This window comes from Cupressus sempervirens, chromosome 2 (assembly GCF_028749045.1).
Source record: "Cupressus sempervirens isolate cs-2001-9-10 chromosome 2, ASM2874904v1, whole genome shotgun sequence".
NCBI classification, from domain to species: Eukaryota; Viridiplantae; Streptophyta; class Pinopsida; order Cupressales; family Cupressaceae; genus Cupressus; species Cupressus sempervirens.
Window position 1 is genome coordinate 764,067,463 of NC_143119.1, and position 23,554 is coordinate 764,091,016.

The following is a 23,554-nucleotide window of genomic DNA, read 5'->3' on the forward strand; positions in this document are numbered from 1 at the left end:
AGGAGCATCTCGTTAGTGTATCGGGTGCATCCAGTTAGTGTATCAGGATGTATCCCGTTAGTGTATCAGGATGCATCCCGTCAGTGTATCAGGATGTACTCTGTCTATATCGAGATGTATGTCATCGGTATCAGCCGACAGGGTATGTATCGAGAATGTTCTTGTAGCCGACATGTTGTACGTGGCCAACAGATACCTTTGACAAGGTTCCTCGAATAGTATTTATATCCCCCTTCGAGATCATTGTAAGGATCGGATCTCATATCATCAGAAGCATAATGTAATATCTTGGCGTATGCGAATATAGTTCTACTATTCTGTTCCATTCTCTGTATGCATTATTTTCTTTACCCAGTACGGTAAACAAGGACTTACAACAATCATCCTACCACAAATTCATAGGGCAAGTGCTTCTAGCTTTGGGGAAGGGGTCAACGAGGTTGCACAGTAGGAGAGGAGAGGAGAATAGCCTCCAAAATGGATGCCGAAAGGCAGCCAAACATGGTGGAGGAACAAAGAAGGGTGGAGAAGGAATTCAAAGGATGGATTTGTCTAAGGTACTAGGTAAAGAGGTCCTAGTCATTGATGTTGAAGCAAAGGGAGATGTAGGTAGTAGGATGTTGAGAAAGGAGGTGGTGGCAATAGGAGGGGCAATGGGAAGGGGAAGGCATGGATAATAAGGTTGAGGAGGTCATGGTCTACCAGGGGAAGGGGGTGATAATAAAATGGCTAACAAAGGGAATGGGAGAAGAATTGGAGAGGGCACAGTCAACCATGCTCGCACCCCCATAGTGAGGCCAATAGCCTAATAGGTGAACCAATTGGAATCCATAAAACAAAGAAAGGTAATTCAAAATTACCAACTCTGACAATCCACACAACTAGAGTAAGTGGTGAACATAATTCATAGCAGGGCTTGAGGAGTCATCGAAGGATCTTTGAAGGCCCAATGGTGACAAGTTCAGCTCAAAAGTACACATTGAATCTGCCACCCTACTATAGAGGGGGGTTTGTAAGTCCCTGGTACATTCATTGAAGTCCCCAACAATAATGATATATCCCATAGCAGAGAATCGAGCAATGCTATCACCAAGGTTTATGAAGGGGTCATACCATCTAGTTCGTTATGAATGGCATAGAAGAGGATGTCGGCAGTATAGATATCCCTGAGGTGTGCAGCCACCTCAAGAACACAAACCCACATTTATCTAGTTGTTTGAGTAGACAAAAAATCATGCTCTGAAAACGGCTGCTAATAAGGCAAGCGAGCCACCAGATCCTCTAACCCCGTCGAAACATCGAACTTCATCCATGTAAAGTTGATAACCAGCAAAACCTGGAGACACCAGGAAGCAGGTAAATAGGGCTCTCATGCATCTTTGTCACAAAAAGAAGATCAATTGACCCAATAGTGTCACGAAGCAACCCAAGCCCAAGATTTCAGTTGGGTTTGGTTTTATTTTCAGAGAAATGTCTATTTTCAAGTTCATTGTGTTTATCTTTGATGTCTTTAATCTCCAAGATGTGTACAAAACTAGAGTTGAACCAATGTTTAATCTCTGCATTTCCTATCATAGCGAAGGAAAGTCAAGCTGAAATGTCAGATTCCAGCATTGAATTAGCATCTAACTATTGTTTCAGACAATTGTGATTTGAGGCAAAAGTTGTGAATTCCTCTAAGAGACTAGAGACCATGTCTCTAAGAATCTAGTTTTCAATTTCCATTGTCTAACTTGCACACATTTTCTAGCAGATCAGCGACAGATAGACCATCACAAGCATTGTGAACGTAGGTTTGCATTGGAGTGGTGGCAGATATAAGAGCCTCTCAGTAGACTCCATAACTAGCACAAAAGAAAACCAGGCTAGTATATCAGAGCTCTACGGAGGCAAACTAGGAAACACGGACGGGGGTATCAGGGCCACCAAACATAACCCATGAGACCAAGGGAAAGAATAACACCCGCGCAAGCACATAGAAAGAGCAAAATGGGAAGACTTTGCAGGAGACAAGAAAGAGGGGGTTGATGCTTGCATAGAATGAATCAATTAATCCGATGCACAAGCAAACACAAGACAAGACAACTACATGACAATGGTTAAAAAGAAAAAAAAATTGTGTTGTTCTTCACACATAAACACTAAAAAAGATGGGTTTGTGTCAGATTCTTAGCTTGACTATAGTCTGCACACATGTAAAAACATACAACATAAAAAAAACTTATACCAAGCCAGACAAACCATAGGAAGTGTCCTGCAATATTTGATGATCAAGGTCATCACTCCCATCCATACAATACTAGTGACTCTTGCTAATTGCCTACTTGATTACTTGTCATCACTCTCATCCATACAATACCAATAAGAATCCCTAATTGCCTATAATATCCCCATCCTGGCCAGCCTCAGCTAACGAGGTTAATCTATAACAAGCTAAAGAGCAATTGAAAATAAATGTTATTGAGAGAACTCTAAAGAGCTCTTGGCTGTGCCTTAGGACTTATAGCAGCACTTTATGAAGACAAAAACCTCCATTAACTCCTATACCTACAAGAGTAAAAAATCACTCTCAGGTGTTGTGGAAATCTCAAAAGGTTTGGATTGAGCAAAATCGAAATCAGTTTTTGGGAGCTTTTGCTGGTTATTTCTGAGTGAACAGCTTGCTTGTCTAGAAGCACCCTAATTGGTTCAATATGGAGTTGGAGAAACTAAAATAATGCTGTTCACTATTGGTCCACAATAATCTCTTCCTTCTCAATGGTCTGGAGCAGAAGTTAACAGCATAGTAACAGGAAGAAATCAGATTCAGATCAGAACATACAGCTCCCTTGAAGCTTGTCAATTTTAGGCCAAGGTGCCTAGGTTTTGTGTCCACAGTTGCACTTGTTGAGAAGCCAAAGTTGATTTGCCTATCGTGAGGGGGTTTAAGTTGGAGAGGCCAATTTTGAAGGTTTGAAACATTTTTCTGAGTGTCTTAAGTGGCTGCTAGTTTGGTGTTTTCAGATATACAAGACGGCTGTTTGGGAGCCTTTCTTCATCAAGTTCCTGATGATTATTTCTAGATATGTCATTTATATATTGCTTGTTAAAATCTTTCAATATTAAATGTAACAACTATTTCAAGCTGATATTTCATTTCAGATCGGAGCTATATTGTAATCAGACACGTATCAGTATAAAATAGAGTTAGTTGACGTTGAGTTTCTCTATATAGACTTCCTATTCTATAATGTCGTTCAAGAATACAGTCTTTACATCCATCCGATGTATTTTCCACCCTTTTGAGGCGGCTACGGCAATTATGGTCCTTACTGAAGTGTACCTAGCAAATGGGGCAAATGTTTCTTTGTAATCAATACCTGCTTTTGGGAGAAACCTCTTGCAACAAATCTAGCTTTGTAATTTTTTTAATACTTCCATCTGCTGTGTGTTTGATAATAAATAACCATTTGGATAAAACTACTAATTTCCCATTTGGCCTGGGCACAATGTCCTAGACATTGTTCTTCAGAATGGATTGATACTCTTCAACGACGGCATCTTTCCAAACTTAATGTTTATGTGCTTCTTCAACATTTGGAGGCTCAGACTTAATAAGTTCACCCATAAGAGTGACATAATTTGAGTATCCTCTAGGCTTCTTACTTTCTCTGAATGTGCCTTTAGGTGCAGCATAATTTTCTGCTTCTTCAAAAACTTTCCTTGCCCAAAGTGGTCTTTTCCTATTATTATTAATGAGTTCAGGAGGTTCAGGAGTAGAATTTATAGGCTCATAGTTTTCTGCAAGTGTCTCAATCTGAATCTCAATATTTGGATATTCTTCCATTTCTTTAGATTGTCTCACTAATGTTTTAAGATATTTTGAATGCTATGTTACATCTCTACTTAGTTCAATTATTTTCTAGCCAAGAACATATATCCTGTAAGCCTTGGACCATTCACTATATCCAACAAATATCCCCTTCTTTCTTGATGGGTCTAGTTTTGACCTTTTCTCCTTATGAATGTGAATATAGACTGGACAACCGAATATTCTTAAGTAACTTAAGTCAGGCTTGTTTCCAATGAAACCTTCTACAGAAGTTATGTTGTCAAGACTAGAGTGAGGACATCTATATTGTATGTAGACAACAATGTCAGAGGGTTTTTCCCAAAATGTGGTCTGAAGATTTTGATCGTTCATCATAGCTTTAGCAGCTTCTACTATGGTTTTGTTCTTTCTTTCAGCTACCCCATTTTGTTGAGGATTGTATGGTACATTGTACTCCCTCTTAATCCCAGAAGTATTACAAATTTCTTTAGATTTCACAAACATATTCTCCTTCATTATGTGACCTAGAGGGTTTAATTCTTCCTCGGTCATGTTTTAAACTAAGGCTTTGAATTCTTCAAGTTTAAGTAATACTTCATTTGATTCTTTAAGTGTTAAAAATAAATCCAAGTCTTTCTAGAGCAGTCACCGACAAAAATAACATAGTACAAAAATCGTCCTAAGGAGGGTACAGTCATTGGTCCACAAATTACTGTGAATAAGTACATTTTTAAATTTGTGTTCACTCCAATGAAAGTTCTCTTAGAATTCTTCCCTAAAGCACAACCCTTACATATTCCTTCATGTTCAAGTTTTAATTTACGTTAAATCCTGTAACAAGTTTTTCTATAGAGGGTGAGGCATGGAAGTTAAGATGTCCTAGCCTTCTATGCAAAGTTTCATTTGTAGAGGAAGCATCAAGAGTCAAAGCATGATTTTGAACATTACATAGTTTATACAAACTATTAAAGTTGTAGCTTCGGTCGGATTAATTTGATCTAAGATACATTGTTGTTATTGGTAAATCATCATTTCAATATATTCATATTCATGTGATAATAATATATATTATAGAATATAATATATTATAGTCTATAATATATATATATATATATATTAAATGATGATTAAACCTTAGAGACATGTTTCCTCCTCTCATGTTTATATGAGATCCAAATCTGTATTTGAAAAACATCAATAACATTGGCAATGTTAATACATTTGTAGAAAACGATCCATGTTACTTAACATGGTATCAGAGCCAACTGCAAATGTAAGAAATGAAACGACATTAGAAGATACTTATGCAAATCTATATACAAAATTGTTGTATATAATCACCTCTTGTTGTTACATATTATTCAACAACACTGGCTCCTACATATTCAGACTACACCAAGTGAAACCAAGGTAACATCAGAAGAATGATATAGGTTGGAAAATACTACCCAAGATAGGGCCGTAATTTTGACCAACAAATTATATTTAGATGAGCCAACTTACATAATGTAAAGGCATACAAACGTATTGATTTTGATACCCACCTGCTATAGATTACGATGGAATGCAATCTCCCCACATAGGTATTTGGGATCCAAAAGTTCTAACAACTATTTCCATAATAAAGTAAGGCTAATAAGTCCAAGACCCCACACAAACGTAGTGCTACATAACATTCCATATAGGATGGACAAGGAAGTATTGCATCATAAAAGGACTAATATCAATATGAAGCGGTCAAGGGCCTGATGGATTGTAAGCACGGATACATGATGAAAATCGTTCATCCAAAAACACGTAAAGTAGTAGAGAGGGCATAATAAAATACTAGATAGAAACACTAAATTTGAGAAAGATATTAAACAAATTAGGGAAACAAGTAAACATTTCCAAGCAATAGTGATTTGGAGGAAACCTACTGGAAAATAACATTACATAGACAACAAATGGTCATAATCAAGAAGTAACATTTAGAAATACAGAGACAATATTTGACCAACCGCGGATGAGAAGTCAAAAATTAATAACAGAACATTGATAATATTAAGAAGTCAATATAAAATATTTAATATGTATCAAGCATAAACCTCTAATATTTACTGACTCGAAAATTTTGGTGCCCAAGTTTGAAGATTTTGTTTAATACTTGGCGCAAAGAGACAAAGGGCTATTAGCAAAATTGAGAAAAAAATTTAACATGGTTGGAGACCAGATATTATCATGGCTCAAATAATTATTTGAAAGTTAGACTACAGTCTACAATCAATATTATTGAGTGGAGTCTCCTTTTCAGCTATGTAAACTATATAAGATAAGTAAGAGATAATTTCCACAGCAAGTCAAATTGTGATATTGCTATCAAGATTTTACTGTGTGATTTTGAGTCGAACTCATTGACCCATGTTTCTTGAGTAGTGATTCAACGTGAATCCATCTCTCATGAGAATAAATGCAACACTTAGCACTCATAAATTGTGATATTGCTATCAAGATTTAACTGTGTGATTTTGAGTCTAACTCATTGACCCATGTTTCATGAGTAGTAATTCAACGTGAATCCATCTCTCATGAGAATAAATGGAACACTTAGCACTCATTGGATCAAGGTAATGCTCACAGGGGTGAAGCACCGGGACTTCCCAGGAGGTCACCCATCCTAGTACTACTCCAGCCTAAGGGCGCTTAACTATAGAGTTTCCTCCATGGTTAAACCCAAAGCTTGCAACCCCATTTGCAAAACCTTCACCAAGTGTTGTGCCTTATGAATCATTCATTAGAAAGCGCCTTAAGCTCATCAATTGATAAGCAGGAGATAATTTCCATAGCAAGTCAAATTGTGATATTGCTATCAGGATTTTACTGTGTGATTTTGATTCAAACTCATTGACCCATGTTTCATGAGTAGTGGTTCAACATGAATCCATCTTTCATGAGAATAATGGAACACTTAGCACTCACTGGATCTAGGTGATGCTCACAGGGGTGAAGCACCAGGACTTCGCGGGAGGTCACCCATCCCAGTACTACTCCAACCTGAGCGCGCTTAACTACCATCCTGGGTGAGCTGAGTAGATTAAGATTTTCTCTATATCCTTGACTTCTACTACTGAGGGTTGGTTCTTGAGCTTCTCAGGACATTTTACAGCGAGGTGACCAAACTTATCACACCTATAGCACTATACTTTAGATATATCCCTCTTCCTTTTGAATGAATGTTTATTCTTTTCTTTTCCCCTCTTCCGTTTCAAATTTCCTTTCTTTTCTTTCTTGTGAGTATTTGTATTTAATAGTTGAATATCTTTGCTAATTTTATTCATGATGATTCCTCTAGTGATCAATCTTGACTCTTCTTTAAAAAAAATTATTAATCGATCGAACTTTGGAAGTTTGGATTGGGCACTTATCACTAGTATGAAGAATTCCTAGGATGTGGGAAGTCCATATAGTGCCAACATTGTCAATTATTTGTCCAATTTTAGATAATTGATTCCTCAATTCAGTTATTGTTATAAAATAAGATGTAATAGTTTCGCCTTTACTCGTCTTTATATGATGCAATTGTTGCTTGAGTGCAAGGGCTCGACTAGAATTGTTTATCTGAAACATGTTCTTTCTCCAAGAAGGCAAACATGACATGAGCAGTATTTAACTTTAATATGACAGGTACTATGTGATCCTTTACTGAATCTACTAGGATATTCATGGCTTTATTATTTTATTTTTTCCATTGAGTTTTCTTAGTCTCTCATTTGGTATTGGTATGCATCTTCTACATATGAATCCCATTCTTGTTCTCTTAAGTGTCATCATTATTCTGAGTTTCCATTAGACAAATTTTGCAGCACCTTCAAGTCTTATCTTCAAATCTAACTCCCTTCACCATGATTGCTGATTCATTGCAAGCTCCTCTAATGATGATTTAGATTTTCTTTTGGTATTATTTATAACTAGGCCTTGATGCCAAGTTAAGGAATAAGGATTAGTTGTAATACCTTGAATTCAAATTTATGGACTTGTTATAAAGAACATAGTTCCTCAAATGATCTTCTTGATAATGTGACTAACTTATTCTTTGTGCAGATTTGTTCAATAGAAGTGACTGCAAAAACTGTAAGTATATTTTTTTATATGTTGACAATACAGATATTTATGTATTGATCAGATTTCTGCCTTATTAATATAATTCTGATTATTATACGTAAAATGGACTACTGCTATTTGAAACTCGCTGCCTTTTATTTCTGTGTGTTTGAGATGCAGCAGTTTGAATGATAATTTATATAGATCTGTAGGGACATGTCCCATGTAGAGACATGTCTCTACGTGACTAGAACCACATAGGGACATGTCCTACATTATATATATATGTTATCTCTAATTAGATCAATCAGACTGAAGCTATAGCACTAACAATGTCAAACTATTATGAAACTATCTGACTTGAGATTAAAACTTCACAAAATTTACAGGAAAAAGGTATGAGAACAAAGTCAATATATTAAAGAAAACAAATTGAACAATCAAATCATAAAAAGTTTACCATTCGACCACGAAATGCTGGGAAGATTCGCCGAGCTCTTATTGTTATATATTCTCGAGCCTGCAATAAAACATTAAAATTAAACAACGTATCAAAAATGGGAAAGAAATCAGCAAAAAGTCACTTTAAGAAATTGAAGTACAGAAAAACATTTTTATAATACTGCAACCTCCAATCATGAAATATGTTGCACATAAGAAATATGTTGCACATAAATCACAAAAATAGGGAGAAACCATTCAATCATCCAATCGCATACACATATTGCTCCTTATTTTTGTATGATTAAACCTCTCACATGTAAAACAATCACCAAGGTAACCGAGTTGCACAGGTTACAGGTGTGGTCCTCACAAACTTTGCTAGTGTGCATGGTGGAAGAATCACATCACGGAAAGATGTTTTACACACACACACTCACAAGTTATCCAACTTCCATCATAGAGGATTCCTGAAGCATCACATGGGTGGTTTCAAGCTCTTTCATTTTGCATGTATACACAAAACTTCAAAATTCATATGTCCCATAAATAAGTTTATTTCAAGGAAAGCATTAGCGGCAATAACAGCCATTCCATTTAATCTCAAAAGGTGATATTGAGACTCATTAGGATCACATATGTAGGTTGTACTATTTAACCTGATTCCTGAGAATGCACAACCATCACCAATGTTTCACTCAAATTTGTGTCATGTTTCAAACTTCAATTTGTTGCTTCCCTGGATGTATGCCATATTTAAACCGTAGTCCAAATTGCTCTGTCTTGTGTATGGTTGTGCCATATTTAAACCTTAGTCCCAATTGCTTTGTCTTGTGTATGAATGCCATCTTTGTGTCTTTCTCCGAATATCCATGAGGGTCGCTGAACCAACATTTTAAAGACATTCCATACTGTTGAGAAAGTAGGTTATGATTGAAATTATTTTGCTAAGACTGGGAACTCATTATGCACTTGATAAAGAAATGAGGTAACATCTTTCAAAACCAAAGAAAATAATTCCTAATCATGAACACTAAAATCTGAAACAAACCAATAGACGGTGTTATAAGGTATGAAGTATGAATCTTTGTCAAATAAAACCTTCAAGACTAGGAAAAAAAAGCTAAGCATGAGATTGGGGGTGTACTTATGTAACGGGAACCAAGATTAGGATTCACAGTTAAAATTCCTATTGTTAAGGCCATAACCTTGTGAAGAAACCTCTGACTCAAACTAGTGTCAGGTTTCAAACTTCAATTTGCGCTTTCCCTTAATGTATGCCATATTTAAACCTTAGTCCGAAGTATTTTGTCTTGTGTATGGCTGTCATCTTTGCGTCTTTTTTCGAATATCCACAAGAGTCATTGAACGAACCTTTTGAAGGTGTTCCACATTGATAAAAAATTATGCACTTGATATAGGAATAAGATAAGCTGTTTCAAAATTAAAAAAGATAATTCCTTATCAAGAACAATTCTATATGAAGCAAACTAGAGCCAGTGTTAACATGTATGTACCTTTGTCAAAGAAAATCTTGAAGACAAGGAAAAAAAATCTAAAGGATGAGGTCAGGTTGGGACTGTACTTGTGAAAAGAGTGTCTAGTGTACAAAGTTCAAAATCTTATTTTAGGGCCATACTTCAAACAAAAAGATCAAACTTACATTGACTTATAATCGGGGTTGATGATAGTGAATGGTGGGATTGAAACCATACATAAATGTCTGCAACTTCATGAAACAAATAGGTTTCACAACATAATTCGCAAACTAAATTATGAAATAAATAAGGGGATACATTTCAAAATCAGAAAGTTGATAAGTTCATTGAATAAGAGTGCCCTTGAGTAAGGTTAAGTCAAAAATTAAATAGACTCGTGTATGAATAAAAAGGACAACTTAAAGTTTCAAATACACTCGCAAGGAAAAAACCTTTCAAATGAATGATTCAAAATTGAAAAATTTATAAATCTAGTTTTGAAGAGCTTACTTCACATGTGGGGATCTATGAACAAATGCCTACCTGATCAGGGCAAATCAAAATGCAAATTGTTTCTTAAGCTGCAACCTCCTCAAAAGGATTTTTAAATGGCTTTGTCATACATAAGGGCACATGTAACTAAATACCAACAAGATTTAAATTCCAAAAAGAGCATGCTATGCTGCACAACTCATATGAGACTTTTCATTTCATTTCTTAAATGACAACTTTGTGTCATGAATTGTGCACCTAGCAGCACAAGGTTCAAATAATTCACAAAGTGAGTTGCATACCTAGAAGAGTGAGATCCAAAGAAGATGATTTCTACATAGGAAGCTGTCCGCAGATTAAGAAGTGTTGGTTCAAAGCATCTAATTATAGTTTTCTTACATAGGTGTGCACTATTTCATGAAGGTAGTTGATTTCAAAGGCATGGTCAATATACACAGCCAAAAAGAGAATAATGAAAATATTAAAGTCTACTCCATATTCTATAGATACTTGCGCTTCAATAGATGATATATATATATATATATATATATATATATATATATATATATATATATATATATATATATATATATAGCACGTGTGTGGTGCAGTATACTATAAAGGTCCCCTTATATGCAATGATTGCAAACTTGTGTTTAAGGCAAAACACTATTCACAAGCATGCACCTATCCAAACGAAAAATTGAGGGGTACAGTCAATTTTCAATAATCTACAGAAAAGAGGATGCTTGACTATGCAAACTTCAAACTGGACCAGCATTTTTGTCACTTCGATAGCCTTAGCCCACTAGTGTAGGTCTCGATCTGGAAAAGAAACCACAGAGAATAGGAGGGCACCTCAGAATGTACCAGAAGTCGAAACAGCTATCAATAGGGCATCATATATAATAGTGATAGCGAGTACATATTTTCCCATATGGATTAGGGATCCGTACAAGAAAAATGTCTTGACATCCCCAGAATAAATGCATTTCATTCAGTCAACTATACACATATTGTAGCATTTTTTTAGAGAAATGAGACACAGGATCCAAGTCAAAGATTCAAATGAGATATCTTATGTAGCACTTTTCGTATGGCAGCTACTAGTAACAAGTAAAAGCAGGTGAAGCTATTCGAAGCACACCACTACATGAGCATATAATATTCAAAGTTAAAGAGATCCAAATTCTATTGAAAGTGGTGGATACTTGAATAGATGACTGACAATCAGTTCAAACCATAGACAAATTTGGCATTCCTAGGAAATGTATCTATCAGAAATAGCCAACAAAGAAGACATGATTTTAGTAATAAGTAGTGACCTGCCTACAATTCTCACCATTTTTCAAAACCAGAATTGCTATAACTAAAGAGACGTGTCCACCCAATAGACAATCCATCATATAACAAGGTGCCATTGTGAAGAAAAGTCATGAGGGCATAAAAAGGTTAATACAGCATGCATACAGTAGTTAATACTTAATAGTAGTATTTTTTCTTTGATTTCTTCTTCTCTGGTATCAAAGGCCATTAATTTTGTATTACTGTCATAATCCATTTTTTAGGTTGAAATCAACAAAACAAAACAAGCATTGGTTTTCTTCAACTTTTCCTACCATTCATTCATAACAATTAGTTATAATTTATTAGTGTGTTTGGAAAGGAATTTTCATTAACAGTCCATTGTCGTTAACAAAAAATATTCAAAAGACTCGAGGTTTTCAAAACGGTCAAGCCCAATATAACAACAAACATTTGGTTTCCAAAACTTAATTTAACACAACTACATTCTATATTGTAGCTAATGGGTAGAATAATATCCGAACGAGCGCGTGACGGTTGACTCACCCCTTCGGAAAAGTATATGTACACCATCTGGAAGGGACTTTGGAGGATCACCATAATCAATAGGATCATTGTAATCAGATTGTAACATTGAGTGCATATTGCATATATGAATAAAGTATTTGTTATGTGTTATATCTTGCTATACTACATGTGATAAGTATCCTTTTACCCTGTATGGTAAACATTTGGCGCTATTGCCAGACGAACCTGGAATGAAAGAAATGTTATGAAAATTAATGCCGAATTTGCTTAACAAGGATAGGAATAAGATACAAGATAAGGATGAAATACGGACAGCACATGAAGTTTTAATTTTAGCACAACAGGCGAAGCGCAGACAGAAGCATCAGCAGATTGCCAATAGACACTGAGGGGGTGAAGGGGCACAGACGGAGGGAGTGCATTCACCTAGTAGACCAAGGAATGTCGAGGAGTTCCTTAACTTGATAGACACCGAGGGTAAAGAATCCAGACAGAAGGGAAGTAACTTGCACAGCTCGAAGTGCCAAAGGAGCGCGAGCATGGAGTGAACTCTTCGTTCCCGATACACCCGACAAACAGATACAACTAGAGAATCGAATAGCTTCGCTTGAGGAAGATCTTTTCTCACCAGGTAACGCAATTGTTGGAAGTAGGACAGTTGTCCGAAGTAGTGCGGTTGTGCAAAACAGTGCAAGTGTGTAGAACAACGCGAGTAAACAGCAAGTACCTCAGAATCAGAAGAAAGTAACAATGGCAGAACCAAAGGGGAAATTGCCAAAGTTTAATGGAGACGAGACGACAGATCCAATCAAACACTGAAAGATGAGTGAAACAATATGGACGACAAACGGTGTAACAAATGAACATGATTGGGTCTGACAGTTTCTAGCAACCCTACAAGGCATAGCAATTGATTGGTTTGCAGATGCGGATCCTCAGAAGCTAACTAAATGGGCAGAAGTTAGAAAAGAGTTCATAGCAGAGTTTCAACTACTAACAGATGACAATGAAATTGAAGCAGAGATATACAACACAAAGCGAGGAAAGAACAAAACGATCCGTGCCTATGCAAGACGGCTAAAAGAGTTGATGGGGAAGATGGAGAGCCAAACGGCTGACAAATTGAAAAAATTATGGTTTGTGGAGGGGCTACGACCAGCTCTGAAGAAGAAAATGAGAATTGTGCCTCCAACATCATATACAGATGCATATAATAGGGCGATGGATCTGGAAAGTGAACAGAAAACAAGTAAGAAGAAGAAGCGCAAATCGTTGGATTCAGATGATTCATCATCTGAAAGTAGCAGTAGTGACGAAGAATCAAGCAAGAAAGTTCCAGTGTTGCAAAAGGATATGCTACGGATGATGAAAGAATTTAAAAATTAGAAAAAGAACGTTGACTCGGTGAAGGGGGGATTGTGGTGTACGGACTGTAAGGAGGAAGGCCACACAAAGGGCTCATGCCCGAAGAATCAATTCTGTGATATATGCCAAGTTGCGGGACATTCCATAAAGGAGTGCCAGTTTAATATGAAGTCAAAAAGACACCAGCAAGTATTACTGATGCAGGAAGTGTCCGTCGAAACAAACACAAACAACGATGCAACCTCAAGGGGTTATTGCAACAATATTCGACGTGGAAAGGGCGGTAATAATAATAACAATAATAACAATGGAGGCCAAAGTCGGATACAATACGACGCAAGTGGACGGCCAATGATACAATGTCGTGCATCCAACCTCTTGGGGCACTTCGCCAGAGATTGTACCACGAAGGAGACACCGCAACTATTATGCAAATGGTGTGGTCTGAGAGACCACAAAGATTCAAAATGCCCGAAGCAGGGGGTAAATTTGCTAAGTATCAAAGCATGTGATGAGAAGGTACTAGCCATTACACGTGAGCAAGCGAAGAAGGCGAACTACCTTGATGCAGAAGAAGAAAAGGAGAGGTTACAGCAAGCACAAATAGAGTTGGAAAGACAAATGAAAACAGGAAAGTTGCAAGTAAAAGACACTACCGATACCTCGAAAAGGAACTTAGCTGAACAAAACATGATAAGATAGGTAATGCAAATAGAAGTTCTTATAAAATTAAATGACCTTACAATGCCTCAATTACGGACAGCGATTCTGAATATGACACCACTTCTGAAAGCAAAGGAGGAAACAAGAAAGGACGGTAGTGGAACAACTGCAACAAGCCAATGCTACTAACACTCATGATAGGAAGGCATCCGGTAGTAGTCGAGATGGGTATTTTAGGAACTGTACTTACAGACACAATTGTGGTCAAGCGTGAATATGTTACCAAAGGATATATGGAAAAAGTTGGGACAACCTACGTTGTGGCCACATACATTTCAGTTTCTCACAGCGGATCAGCACAAAATCAAACCATTGGGAATCTTGATGGCACAACCGATAACTATTGGAATGCAACCATTTTTATTAGATTTCGTGGTCATCCCACTAAAAAGAAGAGAGTATGATGCTTTCCTTGTACAGGGTTGGTTGGTACAAGCAAAAGTCAAACATGACTGGAAACGAAATACCTTATCCATGGAACATGGGGGCAGAAGATTCATAATTGACTTACACAGATGATAGGTGAGGAGGCAATGTCGTCAAATTTTGAGGACGAAGGTGAAGAGGACGACGAAAGGAAGAAGAGAAAGGAACCCGATGAAGAGGGAGTATGGACACTAGAAAGAGGATCTAACGATGACGACCTGGACTCAGTGAATGGCCTCCTTCATTGGCAAATGGAAGACTACAAGCTCTTTCCGAGCTGTAATATGTTAAGGGTCGACGAAGGTAAGAAAGGAGAGAAAAATGAATGTCTTAAGGAATACAGAGAGAAGCAGAAGAAGGAAAGGCGGTTACGGCTGAAGCTAAAGGGACGAACATACCATACGAACCTAGCAAAAGGAAAGATTCCATCGTATGGTACACGGTGAACGAACTCCGAGGAAAGAAAAAGTTACATTACACCACGGATATAATAGAAAGGTGCCGACAACAAGGAAAACACATCGTACAGTCTACACAAGAAACAAAGAGGAAGGGCTTAATAAAAACTGCAATAGTACAAAGCAAAGGTTCTAGAATCAAGAATATAGTTATTGATAGCAAGGAGTGGCAGTCGATGAAATTCATGGAAACAAGTTTGAGGATTGTGACTGACAACAAGCTTGGAGATACGAAAAGTCTGAGGGAGAGATTGTATAATTTAAATAAACTTGATGAGCGACAATTGCAGGCACAATGGGCCACGAAGGTTACACAGAATAGGCATATGGTATGGCACAAGAAGCACTTGAAGTTGAATAGATTTCAATTGAGACAATTAATTTTGAAGTATAAGAGGCGCAACGAGATCAAACTAGGTAGATTTAAAATAAAGTGGGTCGGGCCATATAAAGTCCACGAAGTGGGGGATAACAGAGCAATAAAATTATGGATGCTCGACGGGAAGGAAGTAGCAGATGTAGTGAATGGGTTGAAGCTAAAACTCTATCATGAAAGAAATAACGCACCTCCATGGACAAACAATTGAGACAGTATAAAAATAGTAATTACTAATGTATATATGTAAAAGTAAATGTAAATAATAATAAAGAATGTGAAATGGTAATTTGTTAATAAGAAGAGTGATAAAAGAGTAAACTGAAGGCCATACAATGCACCGTACGGTTGGAAGACTTGTCTGCAAGGGATAATAGTGTGGTATGTATTCAATAAATCATATATATGAGTGCATGAGAACTCATCGTCTGGCCATTCAATAGAAAGGAGGAGCTTAACGTACAAAAACAAGAAGCATAATCAACTGTACGGCCATACGATACAAAGAAAGCATTATAAACAGCGTATAAAGGAGGACCGTACGGATACAACACTAACTAGGAGGAAGTAGACATCGTACGACCTTCAAATGGAGTGGAGGACAAGATGATGGGGGAGGCACTCACCGTACAGACATGAAGGCAATACCGTACAAAACTCTGCCAAAACACATGAAAAGTAGTTCGTACGGTTGTATGGATAGGAAAAACATAAGATCTATATTATAGACCATATGGCCTTGTACGAGGCTGTCAGAAGATCACATAAGCTTCACCGTACAGCCTAGGAAGAGAACCATACGGCTAGTCAAAAGGTTATAGGAGATGGAAAAAACAACAGTACAGCAAAATAGGAGGGGAGACCACCGTATGAAAGAAGCACATTAGATAAAGACACAGTACGGCCTTGGAGGTGGAAGAAGGTAGACACAGTATGACTGTATGGACGACACATAAAAGTACCGTACAAACTGGAAGAAAGGTCTACCGTACGGACTAGGAGGAAGGACCACTGTACGGACTGAGAGACCTGCAGTATGGGCTGGAAGGATTGTCATACGGTCGTACGACTCACACAGAGAAGGGAACTTGAAATACTATAAGAAAACCAACGTACGGACAAGAGAGTGTTGTACACTGTACGACAACTACGGAGAAGTTATAAAACATTATTGCAAGGTCATATGACATAAATTGATACAAGGGACGACACAGGAGAAGGGTGATAGGAGGTTTTAGAAAAAAAAATGATGACAAATCAAAATAGTTCATAATAAATAACGTATTATACCAAAGGGAAGGGAAAGACATAAACAGGTAGTAAAACATAAGTGGTTGGTAGAAAAAGTATGGGATCGGAAAAAAATCACAAAAATGGCGTGTTCCATAGACTTTTGTGTGGGTTTTAGGGAGCGCACCTCGGGCTCTACCCGAAGACCTCGCGGGGGCCCTCAACCCTACTAGGGGCATTGCCCCCTAGACCCCTAGTCAGTTCAGTTATCAGTCGTGGCAAGTGTGACCAGTTGATGAGACTTGGAGCTGCTACAGGCATGGAGTGTTTGTATGCCAAAGGTGGAGAGGACACTAGAGAAGCCTTTCAAGAGGGTGTTACGCTTTGAGGCACTTGGAGTAGGTGTTGGACGTGAGGCTGTCTTGGTGGATTCATAGAGAGCTCAAGAGGAGCTAATCATCCAGTTGGATGCAATAGAGCGACACTTGGCTCAGCGTATGCAGGCATTGGAAGTAGAGAAGGCGGCACGGGTGGCTATCAAGGTTAAATTGGCTAAGGTGACAATATTGTGTTAGCGAAGGTTACATATGCAATGTGTTGTAGAGACCAGTTTGGTGTAGGCACAAGAGCAATGTGAATGTGATGTGAAGGAAAAAGATCTATCCTGTTATAGTTAGTCACAGTTAATGTATTCCATCTTGTTAATCTGTCTCGGTAATTTTGTAATTGTCGTCTAGAGAAAACTTTTCTTTTTGGGGGGAATGATGTCGGTAAATTCTATATTGTAGCTGACGGGTAGAATAGTATCCAAACGAGCGCATGACAATTGAGTCACCCCTTCGGAAAAGTACATGTACACCATCCAGAAGGGACTTTGGAGGATCATTGTAATCAGATTATAAGCATTGAGTGCATATTGCATATATGAATAAGGTATCTATTATGTGTTATATCTTGCTATACTACATGAGATAAGTATCCTTTTACCCTGTACAGTAAACATACCTCAAAACCTTAATTTTGGGACTCGCTTGGACTCACCAAGATTCATCGATCTAAGGGGCTTGGACTCAAACCCAACTGATCCACAATGAGACTCCCACAAACCTGCCACTCAGTGAGTCGGCTCGGACCTAGCAAGTCTTAATGATGGGACTCAGTCGACATCAAGTTCAAAAACTGCATTGAAAATAATTTTAAAATGAATTGTTTCCTACCCACGCCCCCCTCCCCATTTGGTCTTCTAAACCTTAGAAGTGAGCTCATTTCATTGTAATGGTGAAAAAGGAGGACAAAAGTAAGTTGTGAGGAAAAACAAGATTACATACAAGGGCAACCAAGAAGGAGGAAGAGCACGAAAAAATTTCAACAAATCACATTGGGGCAGCTTCATACCAAATATTGCAAAGAAGTTACATCTCATATCAAGTTTCTTCTAAGAGATAAGATTAAATTTTTTGGGCATTTTGTAAACAAAAAATTGTTTATATTTTAAAACACTTCATTTTTTTCCTTTCAAGTTCTAACTTCAAACAACAAACCCTAAACTTTTTAAAATAATCGGCAAAACCTAAATTTTATTTGTAAGTTACAAAATTACAAATATAAATCCTACATATTTTAGGGGACGCTACCTACTTTCTATTATATTTGTTTCTAACTTTATAAATGACAATGCACAAATGTTAATATATTATAAATACTGTCTTGCTGCAGCAGCCTTGAGCTTTTGAAAACCATATTTTTTCATGATGTATTCTCCTAGACCTAAGGCTAAGCCTAAGACCACTAAACAAGGTCAAAAGGATGAAGACATGCCAAGGATTTTCTTGGTAGTACAAAAGGGAAGACTAACCATTAATATTGTAAACACTAGATTGAAATACCATATTGCCGGAATACGAAGCAATGATGTTGATCCATGTCACAAAGCAATTGTCAAGATTGTTCCTGAATGCCAAGTGCAACATGAAAGTTGTGATGCACAAAAGGAAATGAAGAAGACCCAACAGAAGTAGGCAACTATTAGATTTCATTCACCTAGAGGTTACTTTGGAGAAGCTTCTTCCATGCCTCCATAACATCTTAGCACTCCTACTAGTGTCCCTATTAGCATTGGTTCTAGAGTTTGGAAATCTAGGATGGACTCATATCAAAAGCCACACACTACTCCTAGTTCACAACCCTTGATTAAGAACATGTCTTGGAACATGGAGCTACATGATGCTGCTGGAAACACAATTGCAAGTGTTGGTTCTATTGCAATATTCCACTTTATGAACCAAGTAACTTTTTGGTATTTAGTTGTTTTAAATTTAAAAGTTACAGTTTGTTTTGTCTAATGAATATTTATTCAACATTCTCATATTATTTAATCTATATGTGACAAGTCTCCATATTGGCAGGGCATGGTGTAAACTGCGACCATTTGTGTGGCGGGATTCAAAGCCCTAACAATACCAACTTAAGTTGCCAATTTTGTCAGAAACTACTGATGATGTAAACTCAAATTTACCGGATCAGCAAATGTTTTGGAGCAAAACGGGTTGACACCAACATGACCGGTGGTTATTTATAGGAGGAATAGGACACTCCAAAATATTCTTGTTTCCTATAGAGGTGATTGATCACTCTACTTCCCTAAATGCATTAAATAATTTAAATTTGATTTAGTGATCAATGTTTGTAATTTTTTATTTATAGATTGATCATTTATTTTGCTTTAATTTCAGGTTCCACCATGTTCCTCAAGTGCATTGATGCTTTCGCATAACAAAAATGCAACATACCTATGTGAGGCCACAGAGAAAGTAAAATGCAGTTCAAGTGGTGACTGAAAATGCAAAAAATTAAGTTGCTGCAAGTAAGCTTTCGGAGAGACACCTAAGCATATTTTGGTCTCCATGTGTTGCCAATTGCATTGACTTCATGTTGGAGGATATTGATAAGCTTCCATCGGTTAAGTCATGCATAGATAAAGCCAAAAGTATTTGCAAATTCATGCAAGTCATGCATTGGTCATTAAAGTAATGAGACAATATATGGAGCAACAGTTAGATCATCCTAAAGTCACAAGATTTGTCACAAATTTCATCATATTGTATTTCTTGTTTTGGTCAAAGGAGAGGAATGTTTGTTGTTGAGAAGTGGGCTAACTCATCTTATGCTACGACCACTATAAGAATTGATTTATTAGATTGTGTTTTCTATGTGTTGGGCTTTTGGGCCCCTTGTGCAGAGACTCTCCTGGTAAATTTTTTATAAATTCTACATTGTATTTTACTTTTAATTTAAATTTTATAATCATACTTTTTTCGTTGTTTGCAATTTTGCTTATTTTTATTCGGAATTAACTATTAATGTTTTGCAATATTTGCGGTTCATTGAGCCCCTAGTAGTTCGCCTACGTGTTTTTTATGGGGAGAAGTCAATTGTGAGCTACATATATATGGGCATGCATAGGGCCAAATAGGTCACTACATCTGTCTATGGAGGAGATAAGTATCATTCCTTTCAGAGTATATTTGATCCAAGATGACGCCTTCAACTTCAAAAGCCCATCCATGTCGCCAATTATTACCACAATTCGACATTTTAGTTTTGCCTTGATTTCAAGGCAAATGAGGAGGTTCTTAATGGGCTCTATACAATTATGAGTGGATAGTTATTGGTGACTGTGATACTGATGTCATTGTTATCTCTTGAAATTACACCCTAAAAAAAAAACTTGATAAAACCTAAAAATTTCAAGAGGAACAATGGAAACACTTCTAAGCTGTGGGTGAACATGATAAGAAGTGAATCTCCGAATAAGGCCGGCTCCTAACTTTCTCACACAACAAAATATTTACTTTCAGGGAAAAGGGAAGAAAAGATAATCCTTATAAAAAAAAATGACCTTGAACATAAGAATAAAACCCTTAAAGAAGGTAAATTGCTCTGTGACAAGTACTTGTTTTTCAAAATGCAGAGAAAGAAAATCACAACCTATTATGGACCTTTGTGCATAAATACTTCATTAACAGGTATGAACGGTGTAAACATTAGCAAGAAAAGATTTTTTTTTTTTTTTACAAGTTAGTATTTGACACCTCTACCACACAGTTAATAACTTACACTAAAAGTCACTTGCAGAAAGATGAAGGTAAGTGAGACAGAATACTACAAAAAACAGAATGTTCAAAAGGGAAAAATATCTGCATTTTTTGTTTCATCAATCACATGTCATACTGAATGCAGTAATGAGTAGGAAAAACTCTGCAAAATGGAAGAAAGACCTGCTAAATATATTGATTTTTAGTAATAATGAGCTACAAAGAAATGATGCCAAAAAGACCCAGGAACAAAACTTTCACTAAGTTCTTTTCAAATCACCAATTTGAATTGCATACAAAAAATGAGCTCCTCACCTACTTAATCACTTTCCACAACCTCTGAGGTCAAATGCTAGAAAAAAGCCTCAGAAAAAGGGCTTAGAAACTTCCATCATAAAGTTCTACTTCTGAAAAATATCTCCTAAGTCATAACAACCTTATGACTCATCATAAACTGCCCATAAGACTCTCCAAATGACCATGAAGACTCTCCAACTGATAAGACAAGGTCAAATTCGACCTTGGTCTCTTATATTCCTTGCACCTATTTTGAAACTAACTCATGATTTTCAAATATCTCCATCACATGACAAGATACACGTGGCTTAGTCTTTAAATGCATTTTCTAAAAATAAACAAACCTATTTTCATGATTTTAAATAAGCACTAAATAGTTTACTTATTCAAAACTATGCATACATTTTAAATAAGCTATGATATAAAGTGTCTCACTAAACCCCCCCCCCCCCACGGCATTATACATGACACAACATTTGTGAAATAAAAAAAAGAAATCCCATCAAAATGTCGGATTTCAAAATTTTATGAAATCCGACATGTGACTTGCTTTTATGAACATCTCATGTTGCAAACCTAAAATCATTTGCAAAAATGCAAATGCCTGGAGAGCTGCAGGTTAAGGCGTCGGCTAGGGTTTATTGAAGAATTTTATTTTTTTTCATGACAACGCCTGAAAGAGCATTCGGATTATGAAGTTGCCATCATACTGTTGACTGCACTATGGCTTAGTGCTGGAAGCAATGATTTCTGAGTATTTTTCAAGTTAATGATGCCATTTTCGATCACATACTTCGCAGGTAACCTTTGCAAAGCACGTTTTTGGTATACATCAGTATTTTTTCAGTTGTTATTTCGTGCTGGAAGCACGATTTCCTCCTGCTGCATGAATTATTGCTTTAGAAATCACTATTCTGGGCGTTTTCTTTTTTTAAAAAACAAGTTTCTGATTTTCTTTTCTAGATGCGTTTTTTCCATATGTTGTAAACAAAAACGCCATGTTTCATCATATATTTGCAGGTGACTTTTGCAAAACACATTTTGGTTTTTTTGCTGGCGGAATGTTTCTTCAAGTGCAAAAATAAATAAATCATGATATTCTCCTTTCTGTTATTTTTTTTAAAAAAAACCAGATCTGATGTTTTCTTGCATATTATCTTTCTTTTATCCATTTTCTTTCAATCCGCCTAAGGTAGTATGTATTTGCTTTTAGAACTATGCCATTCAGGAAAAGTTTTTTTTTTTCTTTCTAATTTTCCTAAATCTCTCCAAGATTTCTTCTTCGTAGAAGTATTTTTTCTGCTGAATCTACCAGCCTCCTAAGGAATCAGAGGCTTTGAATCCAGTGGCTACCTTTGGTTCCAAATAGTTTGTGTTTCTTTCTTTCGGCTGTAAAGAACTTTCTGAGCTTAAGGGAAGACAAACATGATTATATCCTGTCTTAGAAGTTCTTATGCAGTCCCATTTTGTGCTTCAGGAACATCTGATGGATGCTTTATCAAATCTTTTATGGGTTCCTGGTTTGGATCAGTATCACATTTATTTAACTGCTTGATATCATGGACTCTGAAAGTTTATTTTTTCAACCTCCTTAGTTGCTCCAATCTCTTACAAGTACGCCGGGCTCAATAACCCTCGTGGGAGCCTACGGTAATATCCGCGTACTTTTAAGAGTTTGGATGCTGCACAGGAAACAAACATGTTAGAGAAAAAAAATAGATCAGAATTTTGTTTTTTAAGATTTTTAGATGTAAATGCTATGTATGAGGTAAAGGTCGAGCTTGTCGGTTATTGCTTAGATCATTTTGATCTAACTCAAACTTTTTGCATCTGCAGGATCTGGACTGGGAGCATGGCAAGACGGAACGACAAAAGCAAGTGTGCGAACAAACAGCGGCAAGCCAGTCATTCCAGGCAATGGCTAGCACCTGTGAACCCTTTACTTTTACATTACTTCCTTTTGTACTTGCATTTATATGTAAAAGTCTGATTCTGATGTTTTTTTTTTTTGGTTAGTTTCACGGCATGTGTGAAACACTATGGACATTTAATAAATGAACTTACATTTTCGGAAAACATTTTGTATCTATAATTATACATTGCCTCTTTTATGCTTTCGTCATAAAATGTAATTCATAATCCATAAAATAAAATGAACTATCCAGTGCAGAGAAAAAAAATTATGCCAGCAACACAATCTTGTCTTTTTGGACTAATAGGTCAAAAGGATAACAAATTGGCGATCTCTACAGGGTGTCTACCTGCTAGACATAATAACAGTAGCCTTGACATTTCCATTGGGCTATAGAGTCACTCAGGTATGCCAGCATGTGGGATTAGATCTGTCACATGATGGTATATGCATGATTTATAGTGGTGAGATAGGCTCCCTTTCATCATTAGAAGTTGTGTTATAGCATTAGGCTGATAGAAATAATGGCACATGCTGG

At 36.8% G+C, this 23,554-nt stretch overlaps 1 protein-coding gene across 2 annotated transcripts in view; it reads right to left on the reverse strand.

The window, feature by feature from the left end:
* The window catches only part of LOC149575691 (DNA topoisomerase, type IA, core), a 273,230-nt gene that overhangs the window by 58,449 nt on the left and 191,227 nt on the right, over positions 1–23,554 (reverse strand). For both annotated transcript variants that reach the window (XM_089815443.1, XM_089815444.1), the window contains exon 13: positions 8,352–8,411. In XM_089815443.1, coding sequence (XP_089671569.1) covers positions 8,352–8,411 — 60 coding nt within the window. The remainder of the gene's footprint in view (positions 1–8,351; positions 8,412–23,554) is intronic.